Source organism: Aristolochia californica, unplaced genomic scaffold (genome assembly GCF_029961685.1).
Source record: "Aristolochia californica isolate CCGP_79_NKW_82.1479 unplaced genomic scaffold, dmAriCali1.0.hap1 SCAF_9, whole genome shotgun sequence".
In the NCBI taxonomy this organism is placed as follows: Eukaryota; Viridiplantae; Streptophyta; class Magnoliopsida; order Piperales; family Aristolochiaceae; genus Aristolochia; species Aristolochia californica.
In genome coordinates this window covers 32,744,537-32,757,045 of record NW_027182290.1, presented here as the reverse complement: position 1 = coordinate 32,757,045, position 12,509 = coordinate 32,744,537, and the positions used below count along the sequence as shown (strand labels likewise).

At 36.6% G+C, this 12,509-nt stretch overlaps 1 protein-coding gene across 4 annotated transcripts in view; it reads left to right on the top strand.

Moving 5' to 3' along the window:
- Positions 1–12,509, top strand: part of LOC137940552 (protein PHYLLO, chloroplastic) — a 63,906-nt gene that overhangs the window by 38,616 nt on the left and 12,781 nt on the right. For all 4 annotated transcript variants that reach the window (XR_011110335.1, XM_068785675.1, XM_068785676.1 and 1 more), the window contains exons 15-21: positions 4,198–4,265; positions 7,581–7,739; positions 8,092–8,217; positions 8,520–8,651; positions 8,811–8,928; positions 9,846–10,001; positions 10,140–10,394. Coding sequence is in view for 3 of the 4 variants with exons in the window: in XM_068785675.1 (XP_068641776.1) it covers positions 4,198–4,265; positions 7,581–7,739; positions 8,092–8,217; positions 8,520–8,651; positions 8,811–8,928; positions 9,846–10,001; positions 10,140–10,394 (1,014 nt within the window). In the remaining variant the exon portion in view is untranslated. The remainder of the gene's footprint in view (positions 1–4,197; positions 4,266–7,580; positions 7,740–8,091; positions 8,218–8,519; positions 8,652–8,810; positions 8,929–9,845; positions 10,002–10,139; positions 10,395–12,509) is intronic.

The following is a 12,509-nucleotide window of genomic DNA, read 5'->3' as shown; positions in this document are numbered from 1 at the left end:
GTCTAAAAGAATTTGTCAGTCGGAGGTGTCTCAATTATTGTCTCTTGATTCTTGATATGTGATTGCAATCTGCAAAGTTAGTGTTGCTATGATTACCTCATGGTATGTTATATTCCTTTTTATTTGATCGTTGGTTATAGTTTGTGGCTACATGGACTACATATATTGAATTTCTTTATCTTATCTGATGGTGATGAATACTGATGAACCCTAGGGCAAAGGCATTAGATTTCACGGTTCAAATTGATGATTAACTGTTTCACAATTTTTTATTTTTTTGGAAAGACAGCTGTTTCACCAATACCATAAATTCAGGGTGAGACAGCGAATAGATACTTTTTTGGGAAACAACCCAATATGAACCCAAATAGGATCAAAGAGATGTAGTAATGAATGGAATGTATTGGAAATGGAAACAATCTCTTAAGAGAAGGCTAATCACTGTTGGTGCTTTTTTGTCCATGCAATCATTGTATATTAGATATGTTTAGTATAAACCCTAAAAACCGAAGTCTTGGTACTATATTAGTATATTTGACAGGTGCTAGATGCTCCGGGTAATGGTTAGTTTTGATGTAACTGGGATTAGTATTTTTATGTAGAGAAAATAGTATTCTTTTTATTGTAATTACGGTTATGGGGGACATTTTTGTTAATCAAAAGATAAGAAAATCTTGGAAAGGAAGTCGGCGTGCAGGTGGGTTCCACTTTCCTAATAAAGTGTTCTCTCTTTCCTAGTTGGAGGAATTAATCTAGGAAGAATTTTTTTCCTAGTTTAGGTAAAGTAATCTCTTAGTTTGAGGGGGACATACAGGGGAGTTTCTTAGTCAAAATCTAGTTTGTAAATCATTTATGAACAGTGGAATGGATGTCCTTGAGGGGTAGTTGAGTTCTTCAAAATCATTTTTCTCTTTGTTTCTCATTTTCTTTGTATTTTTTATGTGAAATACATTTTCCTTACGGGGGGGGGGTTGGTTGGGTGTAATGGTGTAAATGGATAATTTTGATGTAAATCGGATATGTAGGTTATTTGGATGAAGCGATGATAGTATAATCATTTTATTGTAAAAAAGGGCTACGATGGGCATTTTTGTCTATTGAAAGTTAATAAAATCTGATGGATTCATGTTCCTTGGTAAGCCGATGTCTTGGCTGACTCTCTTGTTGGTGAAGGGGTTTTCCCTCCAATCTCTCATTAAGGGATCTTAATTAGTGCTTGTTATTTGTTACCCTCAAGCTTGAAATAAAAGTGCCCTTTCTCAAAAGAAAATCTGGGAAAGAGAGTTGGCATTCAAAAGTGATTCCACTTTTGTAATCCATGTGGTCCCCCTTTCTTAATTGGAAGAAAAAATCTAGAAAGAGTTGCTTCCTGGTATAGAGAAGGTAGTTTCCCAGTTTAAGAGGGAGATAGAGGGAAGTTTCCTTGCCAAATTCTAGCTTGTCAGTCATCTATAATTAGTGGATGGACGTTGTTGAGGGGTAGCTGAGTTCCCCAAAACCCTTTTGTTAGAGTTCAGTGGTATTTTGGGGATTTTACTATGATATATTGTCTTGATGTTCTAGTTAGCAAGTTGTTAATTAGGGAAGTCCAATGATGTGATTTTTGTCATTTTTATTACTTTTTTATGATTGTAAGTGGTATGAGTGCATAGGGGCACTATTGACTTTTTCTTCGTAATTCACTTAAGCTGTTTAATAAAAGGATTAGAGGTTGACCAGATACCATAACAAGACTGATTTCAATATAGTCTCTTTCTTCCACTAGTCCACTTCTCTTCTCTTTAATCTTTCTTCTTTTCTTAGTTTTTATTATTAGAGCAGTGAATCTGCTTGAGGGCAAATCGTATTAGAAGTTCCTCCTTCCTTCTTAAGTCTAGAAGTTCTCTCCAGGGAAAGTTTCAATTTTTTCTGCCGAATGGCCTAAAGGTAGGATCTTTTATCTCTTTGTGTGCTGAAACTTTCAAGGTGATAGCATGTGCAGAAAATTAGGCAGCTTTATGTGTTTCAGTGCCCCAAGAGGGTTGTTTTATGGTCTTCTCTTAGACCAGTACTTCTGCACCTCTTCAGGTGTCGTTGCTTTTTTGTTTGGACAATCACTATTGTGCCTGTGTCAACAGATTTCGTAGTTAGAAATCATCTTGAATGCAATGATGATTAAAGATTGGTCTTTCTGTGTATGTATGAGGGAACTGAGCAACAATAGCACCTTTGGTTCAGAATTATTTTCAGCCAACACCATTATAGTCCTCTACTTATCCCCCTCAAGCTGGGGTGAAAAAACACACAGAACCCCAACTTGGATGAAAAAAGAAAACACATGCATCCCCCTTCAAATAATTAACTACCTTCAAATCAGATAGATAAGAATATAAGTGAAGACAATGACTCTTAGAAGACCCTACCTGTAGGATACAACCCAAAAATGTGTCAAAAGGATGGATGGGTGACAAATAAAATTAAAGCTAACACTAAGACTCTGAAAGTAACTTGAGAAAGTTGGGGCGCTACTTGCAGCCTCCTAATCACCGCTCAAGTAAGAAAAACTTACTCATATGAAAGGATAGCAAACTAGTCTATATGGATATAATAAAGTCACCATATAAAATGAGAAGGTCAACTCAGAGAACTCAAATAAAAGGGATTGACACACTCAACTCCCAAAACATGAGACAATTTCTCAAGACGAAGTTTGAAGCATAGATGAACATTAACCTAGTCGAACAAGAAAAGAAGTTTGATTTTCAGAAAATAAAGGAGAGTCAACTTGACAATATGAGCTGCCATGGAAGATAGACAAAACATATAATCAAACATTAGAAAACTTATAGTGGACCAAAGAGCTAGACAAGAACCATTAACGTATACCAAGAATAAATTACTCCAGCACTATTTTAAAAAAAGAATAAATTACTCAAAATTAACCAAGATCTCATAAATAAGGACTAGAAAGGACTATGTTGTGCAACAATCAAAACACTGGCAAGTGATGTAAATATCAAAGCGGGAAACTTTTCCTAAAAAGGAAAACAATATAAACTCCAAATTTAATTAGGAAAGTTTGAAAAAAAATAGCTCTTGCAAAAAAAGACTCATGTTGGGAGAGACTTCCACTGGAGTTTGAAAGGAAATAGGAGATTTGGGCAAAGCAAGACTAACAACTCAAAAAGAGAAGGAAAAAATCAACTTAAACTTTGGATTTTTGATGCAAGGCTACTTGCATGACCTTTGATTCTTTTGACGTTGATATCTCTCTCTGGAAACATTAGATTGAGAAATGGTTTGTTGAGTTGGAAAATTGACTCACAGAGCTTTCACTGAGATATAATTCTCTATGTAAATACACGTTCTTGATGGTACAAAATGCCTCGAACAACAAACTTTTTGCTGCTGCACGAGTCCTTTCCGTTGCATAACTATTGTTACTTCAGGCCAATTTCTCTTTGTAGGAAATTCTGATTGACAAAATTATTCTTTGCATTGGAAACTAGACTACATATCTTTCTGGCAATATGTAATGTGCAATATGGAAAGTGTGGTATAAAGGTGTGAACTCTAAGGAAAAAGGGGTGTAGGGAAAGAAGAAGACTGAAGGGAAAAGAGAAACAAAATTAAATTAATAAAGATAACAGACAAGAAAAGGAACACATTGTCTCTGTGGATTGATGGAGTGAATTCACAAAACTTGCTCTAATACTATGTTGAATTTATGAAGAAGAAAATAATACATTTATGGTTGTCAATTGAGTACACTAAGTCTCTATATATAATAGAGAGAATACATAGAATTTGAGTTAAATTAAAATTACCCATATCCCAGTTATATCCAAAGTCAACTTTTAAAAAGTAAGTCCCGCAACAATTAAACAACTCTAACAAAGTAGAAGTCCGATAATACTAAAATTTGTCTTTGCTACAACTTCTTCCTATGAGACTCCTTTCCATTAGAGTCATGTACGAGTCTTGCATATTTATTCTTCAACATTAAACATTTTTATTCTTACAAAATGAATCTAGTTTTTTTTTTTTTTTTTTTTTTTTTTTTCAGATCTAATCTTTGTTGCTTTTCTTTTTTCTTTTTCAAAAAAATTGAGGATTTTTTTTACTCCAGTAACTGGTGTAATTCATTTTGCTGCCATTTTTTATGACGAAGAAATCACAACATTAAATTATTTAGTCTTTTGCATCCACTATGTTCAGGTGTTTTGCTTGATTGGTGATATATCCTTCTTGCATGATACAAATGGATTGTCAATTTTGAAACAAAGGTACACTTTTTCTCTTTATCTACCGATCCTCATCAAATTGACACGTTTGTATTCTTATTTTGACTAAAGTCTTTGGGAAGTAGGCTTCCTCAACTGGCTAGTAATTTAATCTAGAACCTAGACCAACTATCACGGTGTCAAAACCAGGTCTAAGCTTAGTTGTATATCTTGTTTGATCCATGTCTTAGGCTTATTTGTTTCTCAAATGTATTGGTCATGGAGTTGAGAGGGGGTAATATTCTAGGCACAAGTTTTTGGAATGTAGGTTTCATAAATTGGCTTGCCATTTTACAATGGAACTTGACTTATCTTATCATAAATGATAAAGACCCAACTTACAACTGATGGAAAAGACTGAAGCTTGTTCAAAGCTTTGGTGAGAATGTTCATAATCTAGAGCATGAAAGAAGGTTGTTGGTACAAACCTTTGTTCATAATCTTCTTTTAAACGAAGTAATGATCAACTTGTGAGTTTCTTTAATGAGAAAATAATAAAGACAAATGAAGTTGCTTATCCATTATGAGGATTTTGTTGAGGCAAGAGAAAAACTTGACTTTGGCGACACAGATGGCTTCCAAGCAATTGCAGCATCAATGGGATTGAGGCTTCAGTCCACCTCTTAAGGTGGTAATATGCCGAGGAGACCGAAAACGCTCCATTGGAGTCTGACATCCATATCATCTCATCTGGGGTGTGCGCTTTGATTTGAGAAACCTTAGATCATCCAAGAGATTGTAGACATCAAGGGTCTCAGCATCATCGAGGCTTCGTCGAGAATTGGAAATTCCCGCAACTGTTGGGCCCCAAATATCAGCAATAGTCACCGAACATTTTTTTTTGAAAAAGAGGCCAGTTCGGTGATGGTCAGTAACGGAGGGTAACAGGAAGCCAAAGGGCCTGACTCATTCCACCAATCCGACCAGAAGTTCTCCATAGATCCATTGCTAATATAGTGATCGAATAGCAGGAGCGAATTCCGGCAGGAAGAGGAAGGATCTCCAAAGAGGCAAGAGGCGATGATGGCGTCCACCTGTAGTCCACCAACTATTATCCCATTTGAGCTTAGCAGCCACCATGGGTCGCCAAATAAACTTGGGTAGCATGTTGAATTTCCCAAGTCCACTAGAGCAGAAGAGCAAAGTTCATATCAGTTGTGAGCCGTAAGGCAAGGCCGCCCATGGGTTTTGGCTTGCAGATGTCCACCCAACTGATGAGGTGATAGTTGAATTCACCTCCAGGCCCTCTCCAAAGAAAACGCATGGGCTTCAATCCAATGGAAAATTGAGACAAGGACAAGGGATAAGGGAGAGGAAGTAACTTGGAATCCTAGCAAGGCAAGATTATAACAGCACGAGCTTGCAAAAATTGGACAATAGTCCACCCCTCCATGTTGCCAGCCACAATTTTAACTTTTCAGTCACAGGGGCCCAAAGATTTTTATGAGGTTGGCCATCAATAAGAGGTAGGCCCAGGTAGGAGCTAGGCAGTGAGTCCAAAGTGCAGCCAAGGTAGGTTGCCATGGAGTTTAAAAGATGGAGTATCCCATAAGAGTAGTTTTCTGCATGTTGTTTTCTAAGTAGTGGAGAAAAAAAACCGAAGAAACTATTATCAGCAAAAAGGAAAGGAAATAATTGTGCTCCAGCATCCAAAAAGAAAATTTTGTATAAATCTTCAAAGACAATTCATGGCTACAGCAAATCTCCCTATTTATAGACTCCAAAACCACTTTGGACTCACTGCCTAGAGGAAAGGAAATAATTGTGCTCCAGCATCCAAAAAGAAAATTTTGTATAAATCTTCAAAGACAATTCATGGCTACAGCAAATCTCCCTATTTATAGACTCCAAAACCACTTTGGACTCACTGCCTAGGAGCTAGGCAGTGAGTCCAAAGTGCAGCCAAGGTAGGTTGCCATTGAGTTTAAAAGGTCAGCCTCCATGGAGTATCCCATAAGAGTAGTTTTCTGCATGTTGTTTTCTAAGTAATAGAGAAAAAAAAACGAAGAAACTATTATCAGCAAAAAGGAAAGGAAATAATTGTGCTCCAGCACCCAAAAAGATTTTTTTTTATAAATCTTCAAAGACAATTCATGGCTACAGAAAATCTCCCTATTTATAGACTCTAAAACCACTAGGACCTTGCCAAAATAGTCTACATCACTATAGTAGAAGTCTCCTAAGACTAAACTTCCCAATTACAACTGAATTGTGATAGGCTATAATGAGACACATGCTAGAAAAGTATTCCAACAGCGAACTTAGGTAGAAACTACAATAATGGACTTACTAACTTTTAGACTTTCTGAAATTGAGTATTTAATAAAGGAAACTTACTAACCAAATGTGTTAAAGAAAGCTCTCCTAATTGGGATTTATTGACAAACTGGGACACTAGTAAAAAAATAGAAACTTGCTGCCTTCCCATGATACTGTGAGAAAGTGCGAGTTTATATTTATGTTATGTGTGGGAAAGGGCTCTTATGAGTATGAAATATAAGATGGAATTGCTCCTGAGGGCATTGCCTGGTTCTATGGTTATCTTTTTGTAAAACCTAGTCTTAGATAAATAAGAGAGCACGAACTGTAGAAAAAGGTTAAAAACTTTTAAGCCTTTCACGAGTTTTCTTCAGGCTCTTCCTTCCGTTCAATCTTCTTCTTTTTCTATTCTCACGCAGCTATACAAATCTATTTAAGCATTGTTTCAGAAACATTAAACTAAACCAAGCGGATTCACAAAAAAAACAGAGTAATTCTCTAAAAAGTGACTTTAAAAAAAAAATAAAGAAGTAAATTACGGCCTTTCAATCTTCCTCTTTTCTTTTCCACTTCTTTCATAAACTTTCAATGATTTAGAATGGCTTAGTCTATCCTCATAGTTTTCAGCAACTTCTTCAACATTAGAGCTATGCACTACGTCAAGTAAGCATTATAACCAAACGTTGAGAGGACTAATATGTTGCTTCACTCATACTCTTTAATCCTTGCAAAAATGAGTGAAAGCTATGAGAGTGTGTAATCCAAACTTTGCGATATCATATTGATCCATCTAAATCCGACATCAGTAATACAATCCTCACAAAGGTGGTTGCCTTTGTTAACCTTAACATTATCATTCTATTTCTATGTTTCAATTGAGTTGTAAAATCATATTAAAAAAATTGAGTTGTAAAACATATGTATTTTTTAGTTCTGCTGCCTTTTTCATTTTCTGACTATCTATTCCTCTATATTTCATTATTTCTACAGTTCGCTGATGATGAGTACATTTCTTGTTTAATTTCTTACATCTTATACTCAGATGTTGTTTGCTTGAAGGACTCGGAGAAAACCTATGACAATCCTGGTTTTAAATAACCATGGTGGTGCAATTTTCAGCCTTCTTCCTTTAGCAGAAAAAACAGAAAAGAGTGTTATGCACAAATACTTTTACACATCACATGATATATCTGTTCGCAAGTTGTGCGAGGCACATAGGTAAAGGATGATTTATCTTATTCATTTGGTGTATGCTGTTACTGTATTGAATGAGATGTGTTAGGCCTTTTTACTACTTTCTAAGATTAATATAGATTTCAACGATTTGGGTAAAGTATTTATGTATGGTTTATAAGGAGATCTTCAAAAGGAAATTGCATGTTCCCTAGAAAACATTGACTTAGATTTCCTACTGTATCAGATGTTAAATTACAAATGAAACTGTGGTTTCAAATACTTTCAAATCCTAGTCAGTGTATCCAGCTAACTCCGTTGTTTCTGTTAAAGTGAAAATACAAATAAAACTGTATCTAAAATGCATTTATTACTTTTTCATTGCTTTTCCTTGTAGTGTGAAGCATTTAAAAGTTCGGACAAAAAAGGAACTCCAAAATGCATTGTATATATCTCAGCAGGCACAGACAGATTGCTTAATAGAAGTTGAAAGTTGTATTGAGAATAATGCTGCTTTCCACAGGTATATCAGGTTTACTATGTTTTCAACTTTTTTTTTTTGTGTGGATTATAATAGTTTTGAGGGTGCTTCTCCTTTCCCCCTCATATATGATTATGCATTGATTACTTGAATAATACTTTGCCAAGTAAAAAAAAATGATATGTTTGAGAGTAAAAACTGATTTTAGTGGTATGGAAATTTGGATATAACGGGTCCTACCAACTTGGTTGATAGAGTCTAGGAGGGTGAATGGTACACATTTACTCTGTTTTCAGTTTAGTATAATTCCCTCTAATTTGGCCTTTTACATTTTCTATTTTCAGGGTTTTAGCAGAATCTGCTATGCAAGCAGCAGATCACACGCTGAGCCTACTTAGAATGCTTTCATTTCCAATCCATGTCAGTGATAGTGCCCTTCTTTGCAAAATTGACAGAATGAGATACTCTCTTTACCGGTAAGGGTCAAAACATTAATGATAAATTGGGAAAGAGTTTGACTAAATGCTGTTGCCTCATTGAAGAATCTGGCGTGAAATATTTCTTGCATTAAGATTACCAAAAAAAATTCTTTGCTAGGACACATGATAAGTTATGAATATACGGTGTCTTTACAGCATTCAGCTCTGTGCTCCTCTTACTTCAGCTACAGTCAGTAATATATCTGAAGGTATCTACAGAGAAGGGTTCATTATCTCTTTATCCCTGGAAGATGGAAGTGTAGGATGTGGTGAGGTTAGAGCATTTCTTGGAAACTTGTTTTGGTTACTAGAACTCATTTGGAAAGTATTGTGAATCTGCTTACTTTTTGTAAAAGGTCTTAATGTTTTTTCAAGTCTATGGCTGGAGCAGCTATTATGAAATCAATATTGATTTTCATACATACCAAAAAGAAAGTCACTTGATCATAAGTATGTATCTTTTAGTTTAAAAAAAGCATAGAACTTTTAGGGCATTTTTAATCTTTCCTGGTATTTGATTTCAATTGCATATTAGGCACAAGAAGCATATTACTCTCACTCAGGAGTTGTTGCACTCTCTTCCTTAACCAGTTGCTTCACTGTATCATGTTGTGGGGACCCCATCAGATCTTTTTGTATCTTTTATTAGCTCTGATTTTGGATGTCATCATTGATTCAATCATTGTGTGGCCATTTTGCTTAACTGATAAAGGTTTGGTGCTTTAGCTAATTTTGGTATGGTTTTTGATATGTGATACTTTTTTAAATTTCTTTGAATATATAGGTTAAATTTCATTTACAGTTGGTAAGTGGAAGAATTGATGAGTCTATTCATCATTTGGTTTCATGTGCAAAAAAAGTAATTTGACAAGTAAACTTAGAGATGTTATTCCACTCAGTTAGGTTTACTAGCGTAGAGATAAGTTTAGAGAATGGAAGAAAGTCCAGATCTATCCATTGCTTGTTATTTTTATCTGAGGATAAAGTGCTCCTTGTTTGGATAACATCTTTCATTATCTTTTCAATTGCATTTGCATCATGTTCTTCCATGATTTCCACTTCTCTTTCATGCTTATGATCCATCTAAAATTTGTGTTATTAAGATTTTTTTTCAACAAGATAAAAAGGAAAGGAACAAAAAAAGACAAGATATTGCAAGGAGGGAATGCATTTATTTAACTATTGGAACAGGTTGCTCCCATTGAAATCCATAAAGAGGACTTGACAGATGTTGAAGAGCAACTAAAGTATCTTCTTCATGTGATACAAGGAGCTCCAATAAATTGTTATCTACCTCTACTCAGGGGTTCTTTTGCCTCTTGGATATCGAGAAGCTTAGGAATTCTGGTAAACGAACTTATCTGCTATTAAAAGGAAAGTGTTATTCTTTTTCAAGAAAAAGGATAGTTTTGTTAATTTGCTAATACTTTGTGTCTTTCATAGGCCTCAATCCTTTATTGCTAATAAATTTTCTGTCTTTTCTAGCCTTGTTCAATATTTCCCAGTGTGAGGAGTGGACTGGAGATGGCTGTTCTTAATGCTTTAGCTGCAAGACAAGGTTCCAGTTTGTCAGATTTACTTTTAGGTTCTGAGACACACACGTCTTCAGCGGATGAGATGGTAGGGACTGATGGGAGAGTACAGATATGTGCTCTTGTTGATTCTAGTGGTTCACCCAAGGAGGTTGCTCATGTTGTTGCTCATCTAGTTGATGAAGGGTTCACCACAATAAAGCTGAAGGTAAAAGGGGTGAATAATTTTTGTATTTGATAATAAGGAATAATTATTGCTTTTCATGTACTCACATATTGATATTGACATCATATTTGCAAAGTCACAATTTTATTTTATTTTTTAATAAAAATTCATACTTTATGTTGGATAGAGCTCGGTTTTATTCCAAAATGACTAACCACATAGGAAGTCTATTGCTAAATATTATAACCCACTAGCACTTCTTAACTTATCAATGTGGGATTATTCCTAATCAACACTCCCCTTCACAGGCTTACACATAATGGGCCTAAGACATGAACAAAGCGTCACAATGAAGCACAACCGGGCCTAAGCTTCTTGCTCTGATACCACCTTTTGATTAAACTCGATTCTATTCTAAAATGACTAGCCACTTAAGAAGTCTTTTACTCAACATTATAACCCAATAACACTTTTTAGTTTTTGTCAATGCGGGATTGTTCCTTTTTTTATTTTTCATTTTCTGTTGTTTTATATTTTTTTGCTAAAAGTTGTCATAAGGGAGCGAAAAGGAGAGGGAGTGGGAGAGCGAGCGAATGGGAGAAAATCCAGAGAGAGTGAGAGAGCGAGAGGTCTAGAGCATAGAGAGGTGATGCAGTGGAAACTACCTAGAGCTGATGCTGGTGATGAAGTGCTGGAGGACTAGGACACTGAGGGATGATGGAAAATTGTGCGAAACAAAAAGGCGAGAAGGATTCATAGTGGCCAGAACAAGGCCAGCAGATTGAGATTTTTTAGGTATGCGGAAACTTCTCTTAGGATTGGCAATTTTAGATGTCAAGGAGAAGCTGGATTCAAATTTTTTACCAGAACAAGAACAAAGATGTTGTTCATCCGCCACCCCTTTTATTTCTCTGTCTGATTTCATCTCATCCTATAGCTGAAGCAAACCATCAACATCGGCAACTCTTTCCCATGCATCCGTGATCTCTGGGTACATGATACACATATCAGCTTCTTTGCGTTCTACCAAAGCTGCAACCTAGATTTAAAGTCCGTCCACTACCGCAGCAAGCAAATCTTGGTGAGGATCTATATACCAGCTACTAGTGATGGCTTTCAGTGACGTCTATTTGTTGTTACTCGCTGCAACTTTCTTCCTACTTCAGCCCCAACCCCCCTCGGAGAAACCTAACATACCTACACTAGACATCTACAAATCCGATGGGTTTTGTTGAAAAATGATATCATTGATATGGTGAATGACTTCTACAAGAGCAGTATTGCATTCCAAAACTTGGGAGCTTCTTTCATCGGTTTGGTAGCAAAGAAAGTTGATACAAACACTGCAAAAGACTTTAGACTGATAAGCTTGATCTCAGGACCTTATATGATCATTTTGAGAATCTTGGCAATGAGGCTAAACTCTGTCATTGATCGGATGGAGGGTCAGCTTGCCACTTGGTGGAGAAAATTCCTTTAGAAGGTCGGCAAGCTCACCCTTAATAAATCTTGTCTTCATGGAATTCCAAGCTATTACCTCTTTCTATTCCACTCCCCTGCTGTCGTGGCCAGCAGATTGGAATTCCTCAAGCGGCGCTTCCTTTGGGGTGGCCCCAATGGGAGAGGAAGTATCATCTGGTGAATTGGTCCGATATCTACAAACATTTGGCCCTTGGCTGCCTCGGCATCGGGAGCATCTCAAGCACCAATTCTATGTATCTTCTCAAATGGTTCTAGTGCTCCAACACTTCTCCTTCGCTGATCTGGCACTCCTTGGTGGCTGCCAAAGCTGATAAGTGTAATGGTTGGTGGCTGGCTGGGGGTAGATGGTACAAACTCTCACCTATTTGGAAGAAAATCTTCCTGCTTCTTCCCCATTTTTGGGCTGAGGTTAAGTGCTTCCCCGGAGATGGTCTCCGCACCAAATTTTGGTTGGATTGGTGGTTGGGTAATAAGTCGTTGCTGGAATCCTATTACTCTCTCCCGAGCCTCTCTTGCTGAATTTTGGTGTCATCCGGGTGACTGGAATCTCCACTTTCGCAGAAGCCTTACTGACACTGAGGCCTTGGAGGCTTCCCACATTCATTCGGAGCTCGCCAATATTACAATAAGACCTTCCATTCCTGATGCGCTTATGTGGACGCTCTAGCCCAAGGG